At 44.2% G+C, this 21,624-nt stretch overlaps 1 protein-coding gene across 1 annotated transcript; it reads right to left on the minus strand.

The window, feature by feature from the left end:
* Positions 1-5,971: 5,971 nt before the first annotated feature.
* Positions 5,972-21,258, minus strand: LOC124004016 (BLOC-1-related complex subunit 5-like). The gene is made up of 5 exons (XM_046312750.1): positions 21,202-21,258; positions 10,909-11,003; positions 8,098-8,241; positions 7,705-7,862; positions 5,972-7,487 (listed from the first exon to the last, which is right to left on the minus strand). The coding sequence occupies exons 2-5, from the start codon at positions 10,964-10,966 to the stop codon at positions 7,254-7,256; spliced, it is 594 nt and encodes a 197-aa protein (XP_046168706.1). The 5' UTR covers positions 10,967-11,003; positions 21,202-21,258; the 3' UTR covers positions 5,972-7,253.
* Positions 21,259-21,624: the final 366 nt, after the last annotated feature.

The following is a 21,624-nucleotide window of genomic DNA, read 5'->3' on the forward strand; positions in this document are numbered from 1 at the left end:
CACATGCTTTGTTTGGAAATTAATGTCAGAGTGTTGTAGTGTACCCCTGGTTATCCGTAAATAGAAGAGAAAAAAACAAGATAATTGTGATGTCTGGTATGACTTTTGAGTACTTTTTACATCACTGGAAAAAGCACATATGGAATCATGTATTAAACAACAAAGAAAAACATTTAAATATATTTTGTGAGACGCAAAGTAGGTAAACGGAGGATCTCAGCATGTGTGGTTCCCACCATGAAGCATGGAGGAGGAGATGTGACGGTGTGGGGGTGCTTTACTGGTGACACTGTCTGTGATTTATTTCGAATTCAAGGCACACTTAACCAGCATTGCTTCCACAGCAATCTGCAACGATACGCCATCCCATCTGGTTTGCACTTAGTGGGACTATCGTTTGTTTTTCAATAGGACAATGACCCAACACACCTCCAGGCTGTGTAAGGGCTTTTTGACCAAGAAGGAGAGTGATGGAGTGCTGCATCAGATGACATGGCCTCCACAATCACCCGACCTCAACCCAATTAAGATGGTTTGGAATGAGTTGGACCACGGAGTGAAGGAAAAGCAGCCAACAAGTGCTCAGCATATGTGGGAACTCCTTCAAGAATGTTGGAAAAGCATTCCAAGTGAAGCTGGTTGAGAGAATGCCAAGTGTGTGCAAAGCTGTCACCAAGGCAAAGGGTGGCTAGTTTGAAGAATTTAAATATATTTAGATTTGTTTAACACTATTTTGGTAACTACGTGATTCCATATGTGTTATTTCATAGTTCTGATGTCTTCACCATTATTCCACAATGTAGAAAATAGTAAAAAGAAAATACAAATCCTGGAATGAGTAGGTGTGTCCAATCTTTTGACTGGTACTGTAAATATTATTTTATACTAATACAATGGCTCAGAGAAAGAGATATTGTTTAAAGCGGCACTCAGCACTTGAAACAATAGCAAAGCGTTCTCCCCACCACTGTTTGTTCTTCAAGAATCAATGGGTACATATGGTTAGTTTATAAGTCCAAACATGGATTTAGCAACTACTGATTGCCCCTTGAACAAGTAGTACAAATTATTGACACCCCTGTTTTCAATATACCTGCAAAAATGATTGGCACCCGTTTTCAATACTCCTGCAGCCTCCCCTTGCGAGGATAACGACACAGCCTTTTCCTAAAATGTTTTATGAGATTGGAAAACACATTGTGAGGGATTTTAACCCATTCCTTCAAACAGAAACTTTCCAGATCCTTGATATCCTTCGTCTTCGCTTATGGACTGTCCTCTTCATTTCAAACCACAGTCCGGCCATTGCGATGTATGGCCATTGCAATTTATTTATTTTGTGGTCAATTAAACATCTCTTTGTGAATTTTCATGTATGCTTTGGGTTATTGTCTTGCTGGAAGATCCATTTGCAGCCAAGTTTCAGCCTCCTGGCAGAGGCAACCACGTTTTTGGCAAAAATGTCCAGGTACTTGGTAAAGTTCATGATGCTGTTGACCTTAAAAGGACCAATATACCTGTTTTTATCTCCATATCAAATAATTTCTGAGTAACAATTCAAGTACCTTACTGTGAATTGTTCAATTAAAATGGTCAAAAATAAACAAAAATAATTTCTTAGCAAAGAGCGATTTCTCAAGCAAAGAGTTTTGCTAGGACCGTCTGGGAATGGCCTGAGTGGGGAGCCGAACAATTAAAACTAGCTGTTATTGGCAGAGAACTTTGGAACTCACTTTCTTATTGTTTTACTACTGGTGATATCATATCACCAGGCTAGCCAAAACTCCTTCCCACTAAAAGAGGCTGATATTTCAGGCAGTTTGTTCAAACAGCTCTCACTAAAATCACATTTTTGACCACACAGGGCCTTAAACAACAACAGTGGAAGCAAAATAGCCTCATGACATCAAAGATCCACAACCATATTTTGCAGTCAGTAGAAGGTACTTTCCTGCTGATGCCTCCATTTTATTTACTCCAAAATGAAAATAAACCTCTTTGGCCAAGCAGACCTGGTTCCACAAGGGGGCAAAGGGGGGCTTAGCCCCCTCAGTTGAACTTGTGCCCCTTCAGTTTTCATTTTATGTCCCTATATAAAAATAGCAAAAAAAATCCAAGGATACGTGAAAGGTGGCGCAAAAGATGTATCTCCTCTGCGCTGTCAGGCCAATGGACAGAGCGTACCGCAGTGTGTAGGGTGGCTATGGATAGCAAATGAGGTGGTTTGGTATGGCTCCTTTGGGTTTCCATAAAAATAATGAAAAAAAAACACTTCTCATCTGTGATAGGATAAGTGAATAACGTGATACGATTCTGTGTTGCACAGATTTGGATTTAGAAGGGCGGGAACAAGTTTACTGCTTCACTCAATTCTGCCTCACACCCCACCACTGAGCTAGCTGTAGAACGTGTTAGTGTTATTAGCCTTAGCCTATTTAGCGAGCTCGAACCAGCTAATCTGCCATGATGGTTATCCGAAATGGGCTTCGCTAAAGTAACAAAACAAAGCCAAAAGGAGGAAAGCAATGAGCAGCAGGAGCATCAAACCATGAGGCCGACATCAAGCCCAGCAGCGATGATGCTGACAGGCTCCAGCTAGCGCCAAGTGCAGAGCCTACCCACCCTTCCACAAGCTCTGCCAGGATAATGGCTCTTACAGCCCTCTCCGCCTCCGACTGTTCCTGACGAGGAGCCAGCACAGGTTAGCCTAGAATATTACCCTAGCTGCAGGTTCTGTTCAAAAACATTAATTTAATAGCAAATGGTTCATAGAAGAGTGGGTGGAATATTTGGTTACTGCAGAATTCAATATAATTCCAATGCAGGAATCCAAATGACGCCCCTGGGTATAGCTATATATCGGTATGTTTCACCATAGAAATATAATGAACAAAAAATGTAAATGCAACATGCAACAATTTCAATGATTTTAATGAGTTAATTGAAGAAAATAAATTAATTAGGCCCTAATCTATGGATTTCACATGACTGGGCTGGAGCGCAGCCATGGTTGGACCTGGGAGGGCATAGGCCCACCCAAAAGGGCTTTATTACAGACAGAAATACTCCTCCTTCATCAGCTGTCCAGGTGGCTGGTCTCCAACGATTCCGCAAGTGAAGAAGCCGGATGTGGAGGTCCTGTGCTGACGTGGTTACACGTTGACTGTGGTTGTGAGGCTGGTTGGACGTACTGTTAAATTCTCTAAAACAATGTTGGAGGTGGCTTATGGTAGAAATTAACATTAAATTATCTGGCAACTGCTTTGCTGGAAATTCCTGCAGTCAGCATGCCAATTGCACGCTCCCTCAAAACTTGGGATATATGTGGCATTGTGTTGTGTGACAAAATGAAGGTTACGTATATAACCACAGTTATGTGAGCTATATGGATCACTCCAATATATTGGTATCACTCCACGGCGGAGGGATACATCCGAGGTGTGGATTTACAGATATACTCCCTTGTACACCTGTGTCACGGCTGGGGTCCGCTCCTATATAGAGACCCCATGGCCATGACACGCATTCTCTACATAATTTCTGAGGCGCCTCTAACACCGTAGAGGATTGGAGTGATCCATACAGCTCACATAACCGTGGTTAGATACGTAACCTTCTTTATGTTTCACTATATTGGATCACTCCAATATATTGGTTTACCCATACCAGATTGAGCCGGTGCTAGAGGGACCTGGCCAGCCAGCAGTGAAGTCCCAGCGCGGGACCGAGACGCGGGGGCCGTCAATGTGGAAGGGGGGTCCCGGCACATTCCCCGGAAGGAGAGGTGACGCCCAGGACCATTAAATCAACCGCAGTGGGAGGTGCCACATTTACCCAATAGTACCTAGCAAGGGTGCAAGAGGAAGCCCTCAGCGAGGGGCACTCCACTCAGTAGAGCCAAGGAAGCAGCCACACCTCGTGTTGAATGTGCCACCACAGATCCCAGCACTGGCCTGCCAACCAGGCAGTATGCTATTGTAATCGTGTACACGATCCAGAGAGAACCTCTGCTTTGATAACCCAGCCCCCAGGACTCTCTCACTGACTGTGTCCTCTCCACATAGGCAGTCAGTGCCCGCACAGGCCTCAGCATGCCGGAGGAAGACATGACATAAGCAGACATGTCGGTCAGACAGAACCTTTGGGAGGAATGAAAGGTTGGGGCTGAGAGATGTACTACTCCCACCGGGGTTCATCCGGTAGCACTCAGAACTTTCCCGAAAGAGCATGGAGCTCACCCACTCTCTTCATGGAAGTAATTGCTACCAAGAAAGCCACCTGTATATAGAGGAGTTTCAGGGAGGCAGACTCCAACGGTTCGAAAGGCGGCTTTGCCAAAGCTGCTAAGACCGCATCCAGATCCCAGCTCGCCATTGAGTGGGTCCTAGCTAGACGAAGGCGACAAACCCCCTTCATAAACCTGGAGACCAAGGGATGGTGCTCCTCTGGCCTGTCCATCCACCCCACACAGCAGGCAGATATAGCGGCCAAATACCCTCTCAGTGTACAGGCTGCCAAGCCTTCATCCAAGTGAGACTGCAGGTATTGGAGGACATACTGCACCCCGCATGACTCAGGCACAACCTCAATACCAGTGCACCAAGAGCAGAGCGCAACTGGTATGCTGCGGTTGTAGCCAGTGCCCTTGCGCTCTGCATGGTGTTCATTAAGCGCTCCTGTAGTCCTAACATGGACCATTGGTGCCGTTCAGCGACCAAGCCCACAGACTGAGGCTATGCGGTCTCGGATGCCACAGAGTTCCCCCAGCCTGAGACTGCAGGTCAGGGCTCAGTGGCAGTTGCCCAATGTTTCTCAGACAACAGGGACAGGAGAAGGCTGAACCAGGGTCGTCTGGGCCCACCAGCAGCAGACGATGCTCCGCAATTCTGGTCATGTACAGCAAAGCTTGGATCAGGTGACAATGTGTGAATGCGTAATGCTCCAGCCCTGGCCAATAGGGAGCCAGAGCATCCATGTCCAGAGGCCCTCCCGAACTTGTCCCACAGGTGCTGCACCACCTGGGGATGTAGGCTCCAGCTCTAGTGTATTGACGTGCCTGCCGCACCTGAGAGAAAGGAGTGACAGCGCCACCTCAACAATGCCCTGAGGCACTGTGCAGTCACCCGCAGGTGGCGGTGACACTTCGGGTGGAGCTGGTGGGAGTTGAACCACCGTTGAAGAGGCCAGAGATGGAGCAGGCCCAGGTGAATCACCCAGTACCTCTGCAACAAAAAAAACAGGGATGACCCGGGTTGGAAACACAGGCAGACCAAAAAAAAACAGGAACCAGGTAATGGATTTGATTTATTCGATTTTTTGTTTTTCGCCAAATGCAATATTACCTAGCCGGTTAAATATCCAAGCAGTAAAACCAGCACCATATGATGGAGTAACTCCATTAATGATCTCCAAAGTTAATGTCTCAATGTAGTGGAAAGCCCACCACGATACTCTTACACTCTGCAGGGGGAAAGAACAACGAAAAAAACATGCAGGGTAATTACCAGAGAAGCAGCATGTTAAAAAGCAATTCACAACACACGCATAGAACAAGCCAGTCGACAAGTTGTGTAAGGTAAATGAGTACATTTACATTACATTTAAGTCATTTAGCAGATGCTCTTATCCAGGGCGACTTACTAATGGATGCACATGGAGTAGTAGTGTAACTCTAACGAAACACGAGTCCGACAAACCACAGTGAGTGGAGCACTCAAGACAAGGGGCTGGCCATGTCGCCAGCTGCAAACAGCCAGTGAGAATACCTCCACCCAAGATATTACACTTACCAGTGACTTACCAAGCGAACTTCAGAAAGTTTGTACCTCAAACCATAATGAAAGAGAACGTGTGCTGCGGCCATGGGGTCTATATATAGGGGTGGACCCCAACCGTGACACAGGTGTGTACACGAGAGTAAATCCTCAGCCTATTGATTTCGCACCAATAATCCCAAACTCACAACAAAATCCACCATTTTTTATATATATATTTTTATTGAAAACAAAACTCTGTCTCCGGACTTGAACCCTATTGAAAATCTGTTGTTTGAATTGAAGAGGGAAGTCCATAAAAGCAGATGAAGCATATCAAGGATCTGGAACGATTCTTTATGGAGAAAAGGTTTAAGATCTCTCCAAATGTGTTCTTCAATCTCGTAAAGAAAATTGACAAAAAGGCTCAGTGCCGTTATCCTCGCAAGGGGAGGGTGCTAGAGTACTGACAAAATCTCTTTCTCCGAGCAATTTATCAAGGGTGCCAATACATTTGGACCTGACTATGTGATAACACCAAATGTCAAAATCCTATAACCAAACATCACATCCAATTGAGAGGGCAAGTATCTAAACAGAACAGTATAAGCACCTTTATACATTTTGCAAGAAATTCAAATTATTCAAATTCCTTTCCTAAATACACATCTTTGTTATGTAAACCATTTGAAACTCTCAGAGAAACCAAAATATTCAAGCATCTAACACTCATACCTTTAACAAAATTCAAGCAGATTACTATCGATGGTTTGAAGTGATATCCATAGATTATCTTCCACAAAGCTGTAGCTATGTGTAGGCCTAATTTGCACAATATGCCACATTTGAAACTACTAGGTTTCTCACATGCTGCACAGTGCAACACAGAATCTATAGGTCTGTTGCAAGAGCTGAATAATAAGCTAAAGCGTATTAGCTAATAAGTTAGTTCCTTTTATGGGAGTCTTCTGAGCTCATCTTTGACCAATATTACTTCTAGAGATGAAGTCATTTTTGGAAGTCACTTTGTGTGGTGTCTTCAAACTACCAGTAGTCCAAGAAGGTTCCCTTCAGTGCATCATCATGTAAACTTCTGTTTTGCAGTCTTCCAATTCAGTGACTGAAGATGGTTAACACTCACTGACATGTAAACCCCAGTGTGGGGTGCAGCTGTCCCTGTACCCCACTGCTTCTGCTGGATGGGGTGGGAAGTGTTTATGGCTTATGGTGAGGGGCTGAGCTAAATGTCAAGGCCTGGTGGGATGGCGAGTTGTGGACGTGAAGGGTTCAGGATGGCTTGGGGAGCTGGTGGGGCAGCATTCTTTATTTTACTCACTCCCTCCCGCTCTCTCTCTCTTTCTCTAAATGGTTCAATAAAGAGCTTTCAGAAGTCTCTCTGGAGTGGTGATTGACAGGGGCATGGGAGGTAAGACTAGAGGTCCATGACAGTGAGTGTATCAGCGTACCCCGGCAATGCTGCTGCTGCTACTACTACTACTATTACTTGGCTGCAGCGTCCCCCTCCGGCCTCATGCTGAAGGGCTCCAGGCGTTCGCTCTCCGGCAGCAGGTTGTTGAGCCTCTCCATCAGAGGGATGGTCTGGTCGATGCCCATCTGGATACGCCGCAAGATCATGGACATCTCGTTCACCTTCTGGATCTGCTCAGCGTACTTGGCGTAGCGCTTCTGACGGTCCTGCATGATGCTGAACAAAGTCTCCACCGATATGTCCATCTGGGAGGAAGAGTGAGGAAAGAATATGCCTTTCTGGCTGTGGCACACAAGTGACAAACGTTGTGGTGATATGGCATGTATTTCAATAGCCTAAAGTGCGTTCCTCTCCTCCTAAACTACATCTGTGAGTTCAGTGCAGATGAAGGAAACGAGACAAGGAGGAGGCCACTTTCGTCCATCAATAGGGATGCAGACAGTTAATTACGGCATTAGTTACCTCTTTGATCCCCTTGAACAGGGTGTTCTGGTCGAAGGCCACGGCCTCAGAACGCTGGTGTAGGTGGTCCTGGTAGCGGATGCACAGCTGCAGCACCTGGGCATAGTCCAGCCGCTCCCGACACACACTGCTGGGGGATGTCTGGCCACTCAGCACACCTAGAGACATGGACAGACTGACCCTCAAAACACTGGACATTATCAGTCTTGCTTTAGACTTCATGGTCATAAAGGAATGTCTAGACCTATTCATACTTCTACACATTCTCACAATATGATTTTCCTGGACTATTATGTAGCGTATTCAACTTCAACTACTTTCTTCTCCGAATCTCTGCAATACTGTAAAGGCAGAGAAGAGGTCTAGATCCAGGTTAGAGGCCGTTGAGCTTACCATTCAACAATGGCTGAAAAGTTGGGATTTCACGAAGCTTAATGACATCAGGGTCATTATGGATGTTGCGCAATGACTGTGTCCCCTGGGCCACCACCACAATGTCATCCAATTTAGCCTTCGGCTTTGCTGGTGAGGGCACCACTGCAACAACAAAGCAATACATTTTTTTTAAATGGCCAACTATAAGTAATACAAATCAAATCGAAAGTATTTGTCACATGCTCCGAATACAACAAGTACCGTGAAATGCTTACTTACGAGCCCTTTCCCAACAATGCTAAGTTAAAAAGAATAATTTGCAAATAAAAAAATGGGAATAGTAACACAATAAAATAACAATAACGGAGTTAGAAAGTTCGCTGTCAGAAGTTTTAAAATGTAACAACTTTTAATCTACATAGTGATTTCAAAACACTGCATGTCGGGGTGCGGTGAGATACACAATGGGCTGGACCATACTTATCGCAGTCATTCTGAAAAAAAACCATTTTACTTCAAAAATTGAAATCAAATGATCCTCCATCATTAAGACAGCAGATTAATCAAATACATTATTATTTAAAATATTGAACAAATGTTGGCTACAGAGAGAAACAAAAGAGTGCAATTTGTGTTGCAAGCACTGGAGATATCAAAAAGATGAAAAAAGGACAGGGATGTTATTGTGAGACGGACGGGATGGGTATAGATACGGTGTGAGCATGTGGGTCTAAGCAAGTGTGATGTCATTAATGTTTGTTGAAATTTATGTACGTCTGAGTTGGTGTTTTTTGTATTTTTTTCTTTGTTGAAGGTTGCGCATTAAGTCCCAGTCAACGTCATGTCTATTTAGTGGATCTGTTTGTGGAATGTTAAATTTTGTCTTTGTACACAGAGTGTACAAAACATTAGGAACACTTGCTCTTTCCTTGACAGACTGACCAGGTGAAAGCTATGATCCCTTATTGATTTCACCTGCTAAATCCACTTCAAATCAGTCTAGATGAAGGGGAGGAGACCGCTTAAAGAATCCTTTTTAAGCCATGAGACATTAATTGTGTGTGCCGTTCAGAGGGTGAACAGGCAAGACAAAAGATTTGTGCCTTTGAATGGGGTATGGTAGCAGGTGCTAGTTCCACTCAATAGTTTCCCGTGTGTATCAAGAATGATCCACCACTCAAAGGATATCCAGCCAATTTGACACAACTGTAGGAAGCATTGGAGTCAACATGTGCCAGTGTCCCTGTGGAACGCTTTCGACACCTTGTAAAGTCCATGCCCAGATGAATTGAGGCTGTTCTGAGGGCAGAAAGTGGTGCAACTCAATATTAGGAAGGTGTTCCTAATGTTTTTATACACTCAGTGTATATGTATATTTGTGTATTGTCTAAAATCCAAAATAAATGACAGAAAAAAAAACATTTAAAAAACAAGGCTATATACAAGGAGTACCGGTACAGAGTCAATGTGCAGGGGCATGAGGTAGTTGAGGTAGAATGTACATGTAGATAGGAATAAAAGTGACTAGGCAATAAGGATAGATAATAAAACAGAGTAGCAGAGTGTAAAATAGTGTATACATTGTGTGTGTGTTTGTGTGGTGTCAATATGCATGTGAGGCTGGCTAGCCATGTGATTAACTAGAGGACCAAATGGCGCAGCAGTCTAAGGCACTGCGTCGCAGTGCTAATAAAGGCGTCACTACAGACCCGGGTTTGATCCCGGGTTGTATCACAACCGGCCGTGATTGGCAGTACCATAGGGCAACGCACAATTGGCCCAGGATCGTCTGGGTTAGGGGAGGGTTTGGCCAGGGTAGGCAGTCATTGTAAATAACAATTTGTTCGTAACTGACTTGCCCAGTTAAATTTAAAAAAATGTACTGTTCAGCAGTCTCATGGCTTGGGGGTAGAAGCCTTTTGGTCCCAGACTTGGCGCTCCGGTCCAAACACACCAACACAGTTGTGACGAGGGTTCGACAATGCCCTCTTCCCCCTCAGGAGGCTGAAAATATTTGGCATGGGCCCTCAGATTTGGTACCACAGTACCACTTCCTGTACAGTAGCAGAGAGAACAGTCTATGACTTGGGTGACTGGATTCTTTTGACCATTTTAAGGGCCTTCCTCTGACACTGCCTGGTATAGAGGTCCTGGATGCCAGGGAGCTCGGCTCCTGTGATGCATTGGGCCATATGCACTACCCTCTGTAGCGCCTTGCGGTCAGATGCTAAGCAGTTTCCATACCAAGTGGTGCTGCAGGCAGTCAAGATGCACTCCACTTTGAGGATCTGAGGTGACATGCCAAATCGGTTCAGCCTCCTGAAGGGGAAGAGGCATTGTCGTGCCTTCTTCTTGACTGTGTTGGTGTGTTTGGACCACGATAATAATAATAATAATAATATATGCCATTTAGCAGACGCTTTTATCCAAAGCGACTAGGTCCTTAATGTGGACACAGAGAAACTTAAACCTCTCCACGACAGCCCCGTCGGTGTGAATTAAGGTGTGCTCGGTCCTTCGTTAACTGTAGCCCACGATCAGCTCCCTTGTCTCCTTTTGTAATTGTTGAAAGATTGCTAACTAGAGAGCTCCTAAACAATGACCTATGACTATGGGCCCTGGTCAAAAGTAATGGTCTATATAGCAAAATAGGGTCATTTGGGACACATCATAGGTCACCCTGCTAATATGAAACACTGTCGTTATGTAGTTTACATCCTGCAACCACAATTCTTTTCAGTATCCTATGTGTAAAAGAGGGCAAGGAATAATGTAGGGTAGGAACTTTGCGAGTCACCTACTAGACCGACAATGCGTGTCCTCCCTTACCTGAGGTGCTGTAGTCAGAGTGCTTGTGCTCAGAATCACCACTTTGCTCGGCCCCCATCGTGTTCCTATGGCTTCAATTCACCACCTCAGGAGACCTAAACCCAAACAGTTAAGTTATCAAGCTAACGTTAGCTGTACCACGCAAACAGACGGTTGAATGATAAACAAGCTCCGCTAGCTAACTTAGCTAGCACATCCCTTAGCTTAGTTCTTTTTCTTGCTCTATTAGACCGCGTCTGTTCGATTTCTATGAGATCTTTACCGTCATGATTTAGCTAAACGATATTTAACTTAAGTAAATGCTAACAAACTTTAAAAGACAGCTAGCGTTTCCCAAGCGAGCTACTTCTATAAAGACACTTTCTCTTCTTCACTAGTAGTCTGCCAGCAGCACAAACTATGTTTCTTCTGTGGGTTTTATGGCGGACCCAAAAAGGTGTATTGCCGCCACCATCTGGACGGGTTGAAACCAAAACAAGGTAAAAAAGAAAATCCATACGCATACAAAATAAAACTCCCACTTTTCCAAAGTGTCCATATCTCCCTTCTCAAGAGGGTGATACGGCTTGTGACAATATTCCATGTAACTCCGTCGCGAAAATCTTTCAGCCCAGGAACCGCTCCACCGATTCCACAATGATTACTATCTTCCTGGACCTTCTCTCCACCTTGGCAGTGCCATTTATCACCATAGCTATTACATTTACATTTAAGTCATTTAGCAGACGCTCTTATCCAGAGCGACTTACAAATTGGTGCATTCACCTTATGCCATCGAGTGGAACAGTCACTTTACAATAGTGCATCTAAATCTTAAAGGGGGGGGTGAGAGGGATTACTTATCCTATCCTAGGTATTCCTTAAAGAGGTGGGGTTTCAGGTGTCTCCGGAAGGTGGTGATTGACTCTGCTGTCCTGGCGTCGTGAGGGAGTTTGTTCCACCATTGGGGGGCCAGAGCAGCGAACAGTTTTGACTGGGCTGAGCGGGAGCTGTACTTCCTCAGTGGTAGGGAGGCGAGCAGGCCAGAGGTGGATGAACGCAGTGCCCTTGTTTGGGTGTAGGGCCTGATCAGAGCCTGGAGGTACTGAGGTGCCGTTCCCCTCACAGCTCCGTAGGCAAGCACCATGGTCTTGTAGCGGATGCGAGCTTCAACTGGAAGCCAGTGGAGAGAACGGAGGAGCGGGGTGACGTGAGAGAACTTGGGAAGGTTGAACACCAGACGGGCTGCGGCGTTCTGGATGAGTTGAAGGGGTTTAATGGCACAGGCAGGGAGCCCAGCCAACAGCGAGTTGCAGTAATCCAGACGGGAGATGACAAGTGCCTGGATTAGGACCTGCGCCGCTTCCTGTGGTAGGCAGGGTCGTACTCTGCGGACGTTGTAGAGCATGAACCTACAGGAACGGGCCACCGCCTTGATGTTAGTTGAGAACGACAGGGTGTTGTCCAGGATCACGCCAAGGTTCTTAGCGCTCTGGGAGGAGGACACAATGGAGTTGTCAACCGTGATGGCGAGATCATGGAACGGGCAGTCCTTCCCCGGGAGGAAGAGCAGCTCCGTCTTGCCGAGGTTCAGCTTGAGGTGGTGATCCGTCATCCACACTGATATGTCTGCCAGACATGCAGAGATGCGATTCGCCACCTGGTCATCAGAAGGGGGAAAGGAGAAGATTAATTGTGTGTCGTCTGCATAGCAATGATAGGAGAGACCATGTGAGGTTATGACAGAGCCAAGTGACTTGGTGTATAGCGAGAATAGGAGAGGGCCTCGAACAGAGCCCTGGAGGACACCAGTGGTGAGAGCGCGTGGTGAGGAGACAGATTCTCGCCACGCCACCTGGTAGGAGCGACCTGTCAGGTAGGACGCAATCCAAGCGTGGGCCGCGCCGGAGATGCCCAACTCGGAGAGGGTGGAGAGGAGGATCTGATGGTATCGATCCTTCACAGTATCGAAGGCAGCCGATAGATCTAGAAGGATGAGAGCAGAGGAGAGAGAGTTAGCTTTAGCAGTGCGGAGCGCCTCCGTGATACAGAGGAGAGCAGTCTCAGTTGAATGACTAGTCTTGAAACCTGACTGATTTGGATCAAGAAGGTCATTCAGAGAGAGATAGCGGGAGAGCTGGCCAAGGACGGCACGTTCAAGAGTTTTGGAGAGAAAAGAAAGAAGGGATACTGGTCTGTAATTGTTGACATCGGAGGGATCGAGTGTAGGTTTTTTCAGAAGGGGTGCAACTCTCGCTCTCTTGAAGACGGAAGGGACGTAGCCAGCGGTCAGGGATGAGTTGATGAGCGAGGTGAGGTAAGGAAGAAGGTCTCCGGAAATGGTCTGGAGAAGAGAGGAGGGGATAGGGTCAAGCGGGCAGGTTGTTGGGCGGCCGGCCGTCACAAGACGCGAGATTTCATCTGGAGAGAGAGGGGAGAAAGAGGTCAGAGCACAGGGCGGGGCAGTGTGAGCAGAACCAGCGGTGTCATTTGACTTAGCAATCGAGGATCGGATGTCGTCAACCTTCTTTTCAAAATGGTTGACGAAGTCATCTGCAGAGAGGGAGGAGGGGGGGGAGGGGGAGGAGGATTCAGGAGGGAGGAGAAGGTGGCAAAGAGCTTCCTAGGGTTAGAGGCAGATGCTTGGAATTTAGAGTGGTAGAAAGTGGCTTTAGCAGCAGAGACAGAGGAGGAAAATGTAGAGAGGAGGGAGTGAAAGGATGCCAGGTCCGCAGGGAGGCGAGTTTTCCTCCATTTCCGCTCGGCTGCCCGGAGCCCTGTTCTGTGAGCTCGCAGTGAGTCATCGAGCCACGGAGCGGGAGAGGAGGACCAAGCCGGCCTGGAGGATAGGGGACATAGAGAGTCAAAGGATGCAGAGAGGGAGGAGAGGAGGGTTGAGGAGGCAGAATCAGGAGATAGGTTGGAGAAGGTTTGAGCAGAGGGAAGAGATGATAGGATGGAAAAGGAGAGAGTAGCGGGGGAGAGAGAGCGAAGGTTGGGACGGCGCGATACCATCCAAGTAGGGGCAGTGTGGGAGGTGTTGGATGAGAGCGAGAGGGAAAAGGATACAAGGTAGTGGTCAGAGACTTGGAGGGGAGTTGCAATGAGGTTAGTGGAAGTACAGCATCTAGTAAAGATGAGGTCGAGCGTATTGCCTGCCTTGTGAGTAGGGGGGGAAGGTGAGAGGGTGAGGTCAAAAGAGGAGAGGAGTGGAAAGAAGGAGGCAGAGAGGAATGAGTCAAAGGTAGACGTGGGGAGGTTAAAGTCGCCCAGAACTGTGAGAGGTGAGCCGTCCTCAGGAAAGGAGCTTATCAAGGCATCAAGCTCATTGATGAACTCTCCGAGGGAACCTGGAGGGCGATAAATGATAAGGATGTTAAGCTTGAAAGGGCTGGTAACTGTGACAGCATGGAATTCAAAGGAGGCGATAGACAGATGGGTAAGGGGAGAAAGAGAGAATGACCACTTGGGAGAGATGAGGATCCCGGTGCCACCACCCCGCTGACCAGAAGCTCTCGGGGTGTGCGAGAACACGTGGGCGGACGAAGAGAGAGCAGTAGGAGTAGCAGTGTTGTCTGTGGTGATCCATGTTTCCGTCAGTGCCAAGAAGTCGAGGGACTGGAGGGAGGCATAGGCTGAGATGAACTCTGCCTTGTTGGCCGCAGATCGGCAGTTCCAGAGGCTACCGGAGACCTGGAACTCCACGTGGGTCGTGCACGCTGGGACCACCAGATTAGGGTGGCCGCGGCCACGTGGTGTGGAGCGTTTGTATGGTCTGTGCAGAGAGGAGAGAACAGGGATAGACAGACACATAGTTGACAGGCTAAAGAAGAGGCTACGCTAATGCAAAGGAGATTGGAATGACAAGTGGACTACACGTCTCGAATGTTCAGAAAGTTAAGCTTACGTAGCAAAAATCTTATTGACTAAAATGATTAAAATGATACAGTACTGCTGAAGTAGGCTAGCTGGCAGTGGGTGCGTTGTTGACACTACACTAATCAAGTCGTTCCGTTGAGTGTAATAGTTTCGACAGTGCTGCTATAAAAGGCCACCAAGTCCACCTTCCTAACCGTGAAAATGTTAGGATCCTGCTGGTGAAAAGCAACCCCTGCAGCCTGCAGTAAAGGCCTATCCACCACCATTGCCTCTTCTTCAAGTGCACCATTCAAACTCTCATCCCTTTTAACAGTTGCTGCATATGATATGCTCTGGATAGCCCTGACTTTGTCCACCTCATTCTCTTTCATCCATGTTGGGGAATCAAAACACGTAGCTTCATGGTTCCCACCACAATTGCAAAATGTCACATTTTCCCCACTTTTAAAACACATTACATGATATTTTCCACAACTTGGACATCTCCTTTCTACAAACACTTGAAACATGACCAACAACTTTACAATGATCACACTGCATTGGTCTTGGGATAAATGCTCTGACTGTAGTTTATATACCCCAACTGCACTTGAGTAGAGAGACTCCATATCAAAAAACAACTGAACAGATACTCTTCACGTTTTCACCATTCACCACACGATTCATTCGACGTGCATCAATCGCTCCAGAAATATTTTTAATCTCTTCACAATCGACTTCCGACGAGACACCAGATATAACCCCCTTGAGGGGTGCCCTGTTCCAAGGAGAAGCACACGAATCATCAAATCGAGGGAGAAGCAGAAAACAATCCAAACATGCCAGCCTGTCGACATTCTTCACTTAATCCAGCATGCTCTCCTTCTTCTTTGGTTGAGTTTATCGGCGGTTGGCATCCAACGTTTTGGTGTATTACCGCCACCTACTATACTGGCGTGCGGGCCAGAGACGGAGAAACGAAATCCTACCTGCCAACCCCGTTGCTCTTTAAAAATATAACAAAATATATGAAACTATATCTAATGACGTTCTCCTCAATATACTTTTAAAACCAATTTCCTGTTTATCCTTCTCCCTCATACTATATCTCAGCCTCTCTCTTTCCCTCTGATACTGCTTACACTGTAGCAATGCAGTACCTGCTCCATGGTCTGTTTCCTGGCAATAATCACACTTTCCTGTTGGATGCTTTCCTATCACATTTAAGGTCTTATTCAACTGGCTGTGTCCCAGCCTTAATTTTGTAAAAAAGATACCCTCCTCTCTTCTGTCCCTTCCTACCGCCCTCCCCTCCCCGACTTTCCTCTGGACTTTAAATAAATGCCTGCCCTTAGTACCTCTACTCCACTGCTCCTGCCATCTCTGTCCATATCAGGCTTTTCACCTCTGCCTTGCTCATTGAAACTATATACTATATAACAATATCAACATCGCCACTACTAAGTGGTTGTTTAGCCAGTACATCAACTGCCTCGTTCCCCTCCACCAGCACTCTCTCTCCACCAGTTTGGATATCTCAAATGTTTTTTTCAAGATTGGTAATCTGCTCAACTGCTGCTCACTAACAAACCGTACTCCTATTAGATACGGAGGGGCATTCTCTTCACTGTACACTACTTTGCTCCATTTTCCATTATTTTGGACAATACTCAAATTATCCTTGATTCTACCGCCATTTAGATTCAGAATCCTCTTCATCGTCCGCCTCCGCCATCTTTTTCCTTTCACCGGGAAACACAACTCAACTGGTATGTTGAGAATATAGAGATAACTTTTCTACCTGTCTAAACTAAACTGGGGTTGAATGTACTCAGTAGGTTCTCTACTAACAAATGTGTGTATTTTTGGAGGGAGAGTGTGTCGTACATACCCAGCAACGCTTTGTTCTCCACCATCTCCATAGTCCCCAATGCAATACACTGTAATAGACTGTACATGGGACACATTTTGGCTTGCAGACAGAAAACGTTACAACCTTTCTCAGCTAAAGTAGGATGGGAAACACTCAGGATGGTCTCCCGAGTGGCGCAGCGGTCTAAGGCACTGCATCTCAGTGCTAGAGGCATCACTACAGACCCCGGTTTGATTCCAGGCTGTATCACAACCGGCCGTGATTGGAAGTCCCATAGGGCGGTGCACAATTGAACCAGCGTCATCCGGGTTAGGGTTTGGCCAGGGTAGGCCGTCATTATAAATAAGAATTTGTTCTTAACTGACTTGCCTAGTTAACAAAGGTGACATTTTTAAAACAAATATATGTGTAGTTTTGGAGGGGGACTGTGGCGCACATATCCAGCAACAAAGCTTTAAATGGCTGGGTACTATCCATGGTCCTGAAATAAATACACAGCCATAAAAAAAGAAACACAAAAGCTAACCTTTAAAAAAAAATCTAAAACAAAATCAAAATTGAAATGTAATGAAAATTAACCAGCCTATTTGGACACAGTATAATCACACTTTCTGAACAGCCACAGAGAAAATTATTCACAAGTTGTAGGCCGATATATGCTTCTTATCTATCAAGGTTTGCAGTATACAGTAAAGGCATAGGCCTTGTTACCTAGTTTGAAAGAATAATAACAGAGACAAGATTATTTACAAGCTATATTAATGATCAAGGTCAGCCAAGACACTTTTGTAGAGTTAGAAATGGCTTACAACAGGCAACAAAGCTACAAGGCTAACAGTACACAGCGTAATCAAGCTTTCAGAACAATAATGGAGAACATTATTTACAAGTTATAGGCCTCTATGTGTTGCTTTTCCATCAAGGTTAGCAGTTTACTGTAAAGTCATATTAACCAAGTTTTCAAAACCAATAACAGAGACAAGATAATGAACACGTCTCTGTATTATCTACCATGGTCAGCAAAGGCATTTTCTGTAGAGTTTCAAATGTATTACATAGTATTTTTCTCTCTGATCACTCATATGAAACCTACTCTCGCATGCCATTGTGACAAAGCGTATTCACATTGCCCTCCAATAAGACTGCTTTAGTGAATAAGCACACAAACTTACCTCAACTACTACCATCTGACTGTTTTATAAAATGAGGGCACCAATGAGAAAATTCATAGTTTAGTGTCACATACACCACAAATCCATGAATTGCCAGATTCTGTCATGCCAGGTATTTCTTAAGTGGAAGTAGTGTATCCTTTAATTCTCTTTCATACAGACTTAAGGAATCCATAATTGTTAGATTTCATCTAGAACTGTCCAATATGACTTTAAGTTCACAGGAACTGTCACATGCTCAAAACCCCATCAATTGTGCACCCGTTCCAGGCTGTTTTGTCACAGCAGACTCTGTAATTCCTGACCCGCAAAAGACGTTAACACAAATGGTTCATTCAGATGTGACTTCAAAGGAGCATTATACCCGTCAATTATTCGGTCACTGAACCACTTGTCGTCATTGCTTAATATGTTATAATCATCTTAAGTAAGTGAAGATGGAAGAGTTTTGGTTGTCTTTAGAATTTGAAGTTTAGACCCAGATGAGTCATTCTTTGTGCATTTGTCAGAGCACAGATGGCTTTTGTCTTTCTGAAGAAAATGTAGTACCTTTTCACAGTATTTATTTTCGTATGATACCATATAGAACACAACTTGATTCAATAATTATTGAACCTTCTCTAAGGTGAAGCCCACACTTGATTTTGATACTTGAGTGCAGTCGATATAAACAGAGCTATGTTGTGTGTACAATTTGACAAATAGGTAATTGTTTGAAAATTCTAAAATACTAGATAATTCTTAGAGGTGTATGTAATACTGTATATGTAGGATAGTTTCAAGCTCTTGGGTAAACAGCTGTCTACCTTCACAAGTAATGTCTCTGGAGCATGAAAGACATTAAAGCTTGACCTCTGAAAGCTGTTAGCGTTATTACATGTTTTCCTAATCTTCTTTTCTTGAGATGCGTGCAGTGAAAATAATTATTTAATGGCTCTTTCTGAAATATCACTTGGTTCAAATATGATTTTTTTACCCTGGCTATACATGGCTTTTTGCTTTGGCTGCTATTTTGACAGCATGAACTACAGATGCTGTCTGTAATCCATTGCTTCTGGTTGGGGTATGTACGTACAGTCACTGTGGGGACGACGTCATCAATGCACTTATTGATGAAGCCAGTGATTGATGTGGTGAAAATCCCAGAACTTATTCCAGTCTGTGCTAGCAAAACAGTCCTGTAGCTTAGCATCTGCGTCATGACCACTTCCTTATTGAGCAAGTCACTGGTACTTCCTGCTTTAGTTTTTGCTTGTAAGCAGGAATCAGAATTATGGTCAGATTTGCCAAAAGGGAGAAGGAGAGTTTTGTACAAGTCTCTGTGTGTGGAGTAAAAGTGGTCTAGTGTTTTTTCTTCTTCACATTTAACATGCTGGTAGAAATTAGGTAAAATTGATTTAAGTTTCCCTGCATTAAGGTCCCTGAATGAGCATTTTCTTCTTGGCTTATGGCCTTATACAGGTCGTTGAGTGGCGTCTTAGTGCCAGCATCGGTTTGTAGTGGTTAATAGATAGTTACGAAAAATATAGAGGAAAACTCTCAACCTCAGGCGAGCAAAAAAAAAACAGCTGTTATTTACAAATAGACCCAGACCGCCACCCCTTGTCCTACCGGAGGCAGCTGTTCTATCTTGTCGATGGACCGAAAACCCAGCCAGCTGTATCTTATCCATGTCATTGTTCAGCCACGACTCGGTGAAACACAAGATATTACCGTTTTTAATGTCCCGTTGGTAGGATAGTCTTGATGGGAGCTCATCAATTTTGTTATCCAATGATTGATGTATTATAATAATTGATTATGCTTATGTTGTATTAAGAGGGGGAAGGGCTATAAGATTCCTCCCCCACTACATTTATAGGATCCTGGACTAATATATATATATATATATATATATATATATATATATATATATATATATATATATATATATATCTGCGAACAAAGCACAATCGTTGCACAAATGTACCTGCATATTTAGTTAAACTAAATTAATGTTAGCAGGCAATATTAAACTAGGAAAATTAAATAATTTCTCTTGCGTTCATTGCACGCAGTCAGAGTGCAACAGTTTGGGCCGCCTGGCTCGTTGCGAACTAATTTTCCAGAATTTTCCATAATTATGACATAACATTAAAGGTTGTGTAATGTAACAGCAATATTTAGACTTATGGGCATTAGATAAAATACGGAATGGTTCCGTATTTCACTGAAAGAATAAACGTTTTGTTTTTGAAATTATAGTTTCCAGGTTATAGTTTCCAGTTTTGACCATATTAATAACAATATAAACCGTATTTCTGTGTGTTATTATATTATAATTAAGTCTGATTTCATAGAGCAGTCTGACTGAGCGGTGGTAGGCAGCAGCAGGCTCGTGAGCATTCATTCAAACAGCACATTACTGCGTTTGCCAGCAGCTCTTCGCAATGCTTCAGGCATTGCGCTGTTTATGACTTCAAGCCTATCAACTCCCGAGATTAGGCTGGCAATACTAAAGTACCTATTAGAACTTCCAATAGTCAAAGGTGTATGAAATACAAATGGTATAGAGAGAAATAGTCCTATAATAACTACAACCTAAAACTTCTTACCTGGGAATATTGAAGACTCATGTTAAAAGGAACCACCAGCTTTCATATGTTCTCATTTTCTGAGCATGGAACTTAAATGTTTGCTTTTTTACATGGCACATATTGCACTTTTACTTTCTTCTCCAACACTTTGTTTTTGCATTATTTAAACCAAATTGAACATGTTTCATAATTTATTTGAGATTAAATATATTTTATTGATGTATTATATTAAGTTAAAATAAGTGTTAATTGTTTATTCAATATTGCTGTAATTATCATTATTACAAATATTTATATAAAAATCAGCTGATTAATTGGTATCAGCTTTTTTGGTCCTCCAATGATAATATCGGTATCGGCGTTGAAAAATCATAATCGGTCGACTTCTAATAGACACAGAACCCTGTAGGGGAGTGAAAGAGATACAAAACTAGTCAGACATACCACTATAAAGCAACTTGGGAGTGGAAAATTACTGTTGAGTCCTTAGAAAACACTGGAACCATCGTCTCTGCTGCAAGTTTGTATAACTGTAAATGCATGTGATTTGTCTCATGAGTAGGTGTTGACATAGGCAGTTACATCACTAGGGGTTGACTGCAAGCATATTAAAGCAACTTGGACCCTTTCCTATTTTTCAGAACTTACTCGGAAACATGCATATGCTATGTTCTCATTGTCAACTTCTGTCTGCAATTGCATTAATAAAGGTTTTTGATTGATTTACTTAAAGATATTGTCTGATTGCTGATTTGACCAATAAGCAAATTATTGACAAGGAACCTACCCCAACATGGTTGGTTAATAGGATTGATGGTAGAGGGGGATTACTCACTTGCCGTCGGATCCTTACAAGGCACCCAAACTCCGTCCCCGATATCTCCATCTCTTCTTCATGTGAATGATGGGGATTTGGGCCTTGCGTCCGACTCGTTAAATAAAAAATCTTTGTCCAGTACGAGGTGAGTAATCGCTGTCCTGATATCCAGAAGCTCTTTTCAGTCATAAGAGACTGTGGCAGAAACATTACATACAAATTAAGTTACAAATAACGTAAAAAAAACACACACAATGGCACAATTGGTTAGGAGCCAGTAAAACAGCACCCATCTCTTCCGGTGCCATCATCAGGACTCATCATGGATATAACCCATTTTAGCATGAACATTGCCATTGAGGGCTTCCACCATTTTAAAGTCGTCAACTGGGTGGGGATTCCTATAAGTTGGGAACAAGCAGTCAATGAAGAAGAAAATTG

This window comes from Oncorhynchus gorbuscha, linkage group LG02, assembly GCF_021184085.1.
Source record: "Oncorhynchus gorbuscha isolate QuinsamMale2020 ecotype Even-year linkage group LG02, OgorEven_v1.0, whole genome shotgun sequence".
Taxonomy (NCBI): domain Eukaryota; kingdom Metazoa; phylum Chordata; class Actinopteri; order Salmoniformes; family Salmonidae; genus Oncorhynchus; species Oncorhynchus gorbuscha.

Coding starts and splice junctions, on each gene's coding strand:
- LOC124004016 (XM_046312750.1), bottom strand. CDS start 10,966: ATGGGGGCCGAGCAAAGTGGTGATTCTGAGCACAAGCACTCTGACTAC. Junction 8,242..10,908: donor CTCTGACTACAGCACCTCAG/GTAAGGGAGGAC, acceptor TTGTTGTTGCAG/TGGTGCCCTCACCAGCAAAG. Junction 7,488..7,704: donor TGTTCAAGGGGATCAAAGAG/GTAACTAATGCC, acceptor TCTTCCTCCCAG/ATGGACATATCGGTGGAGAC.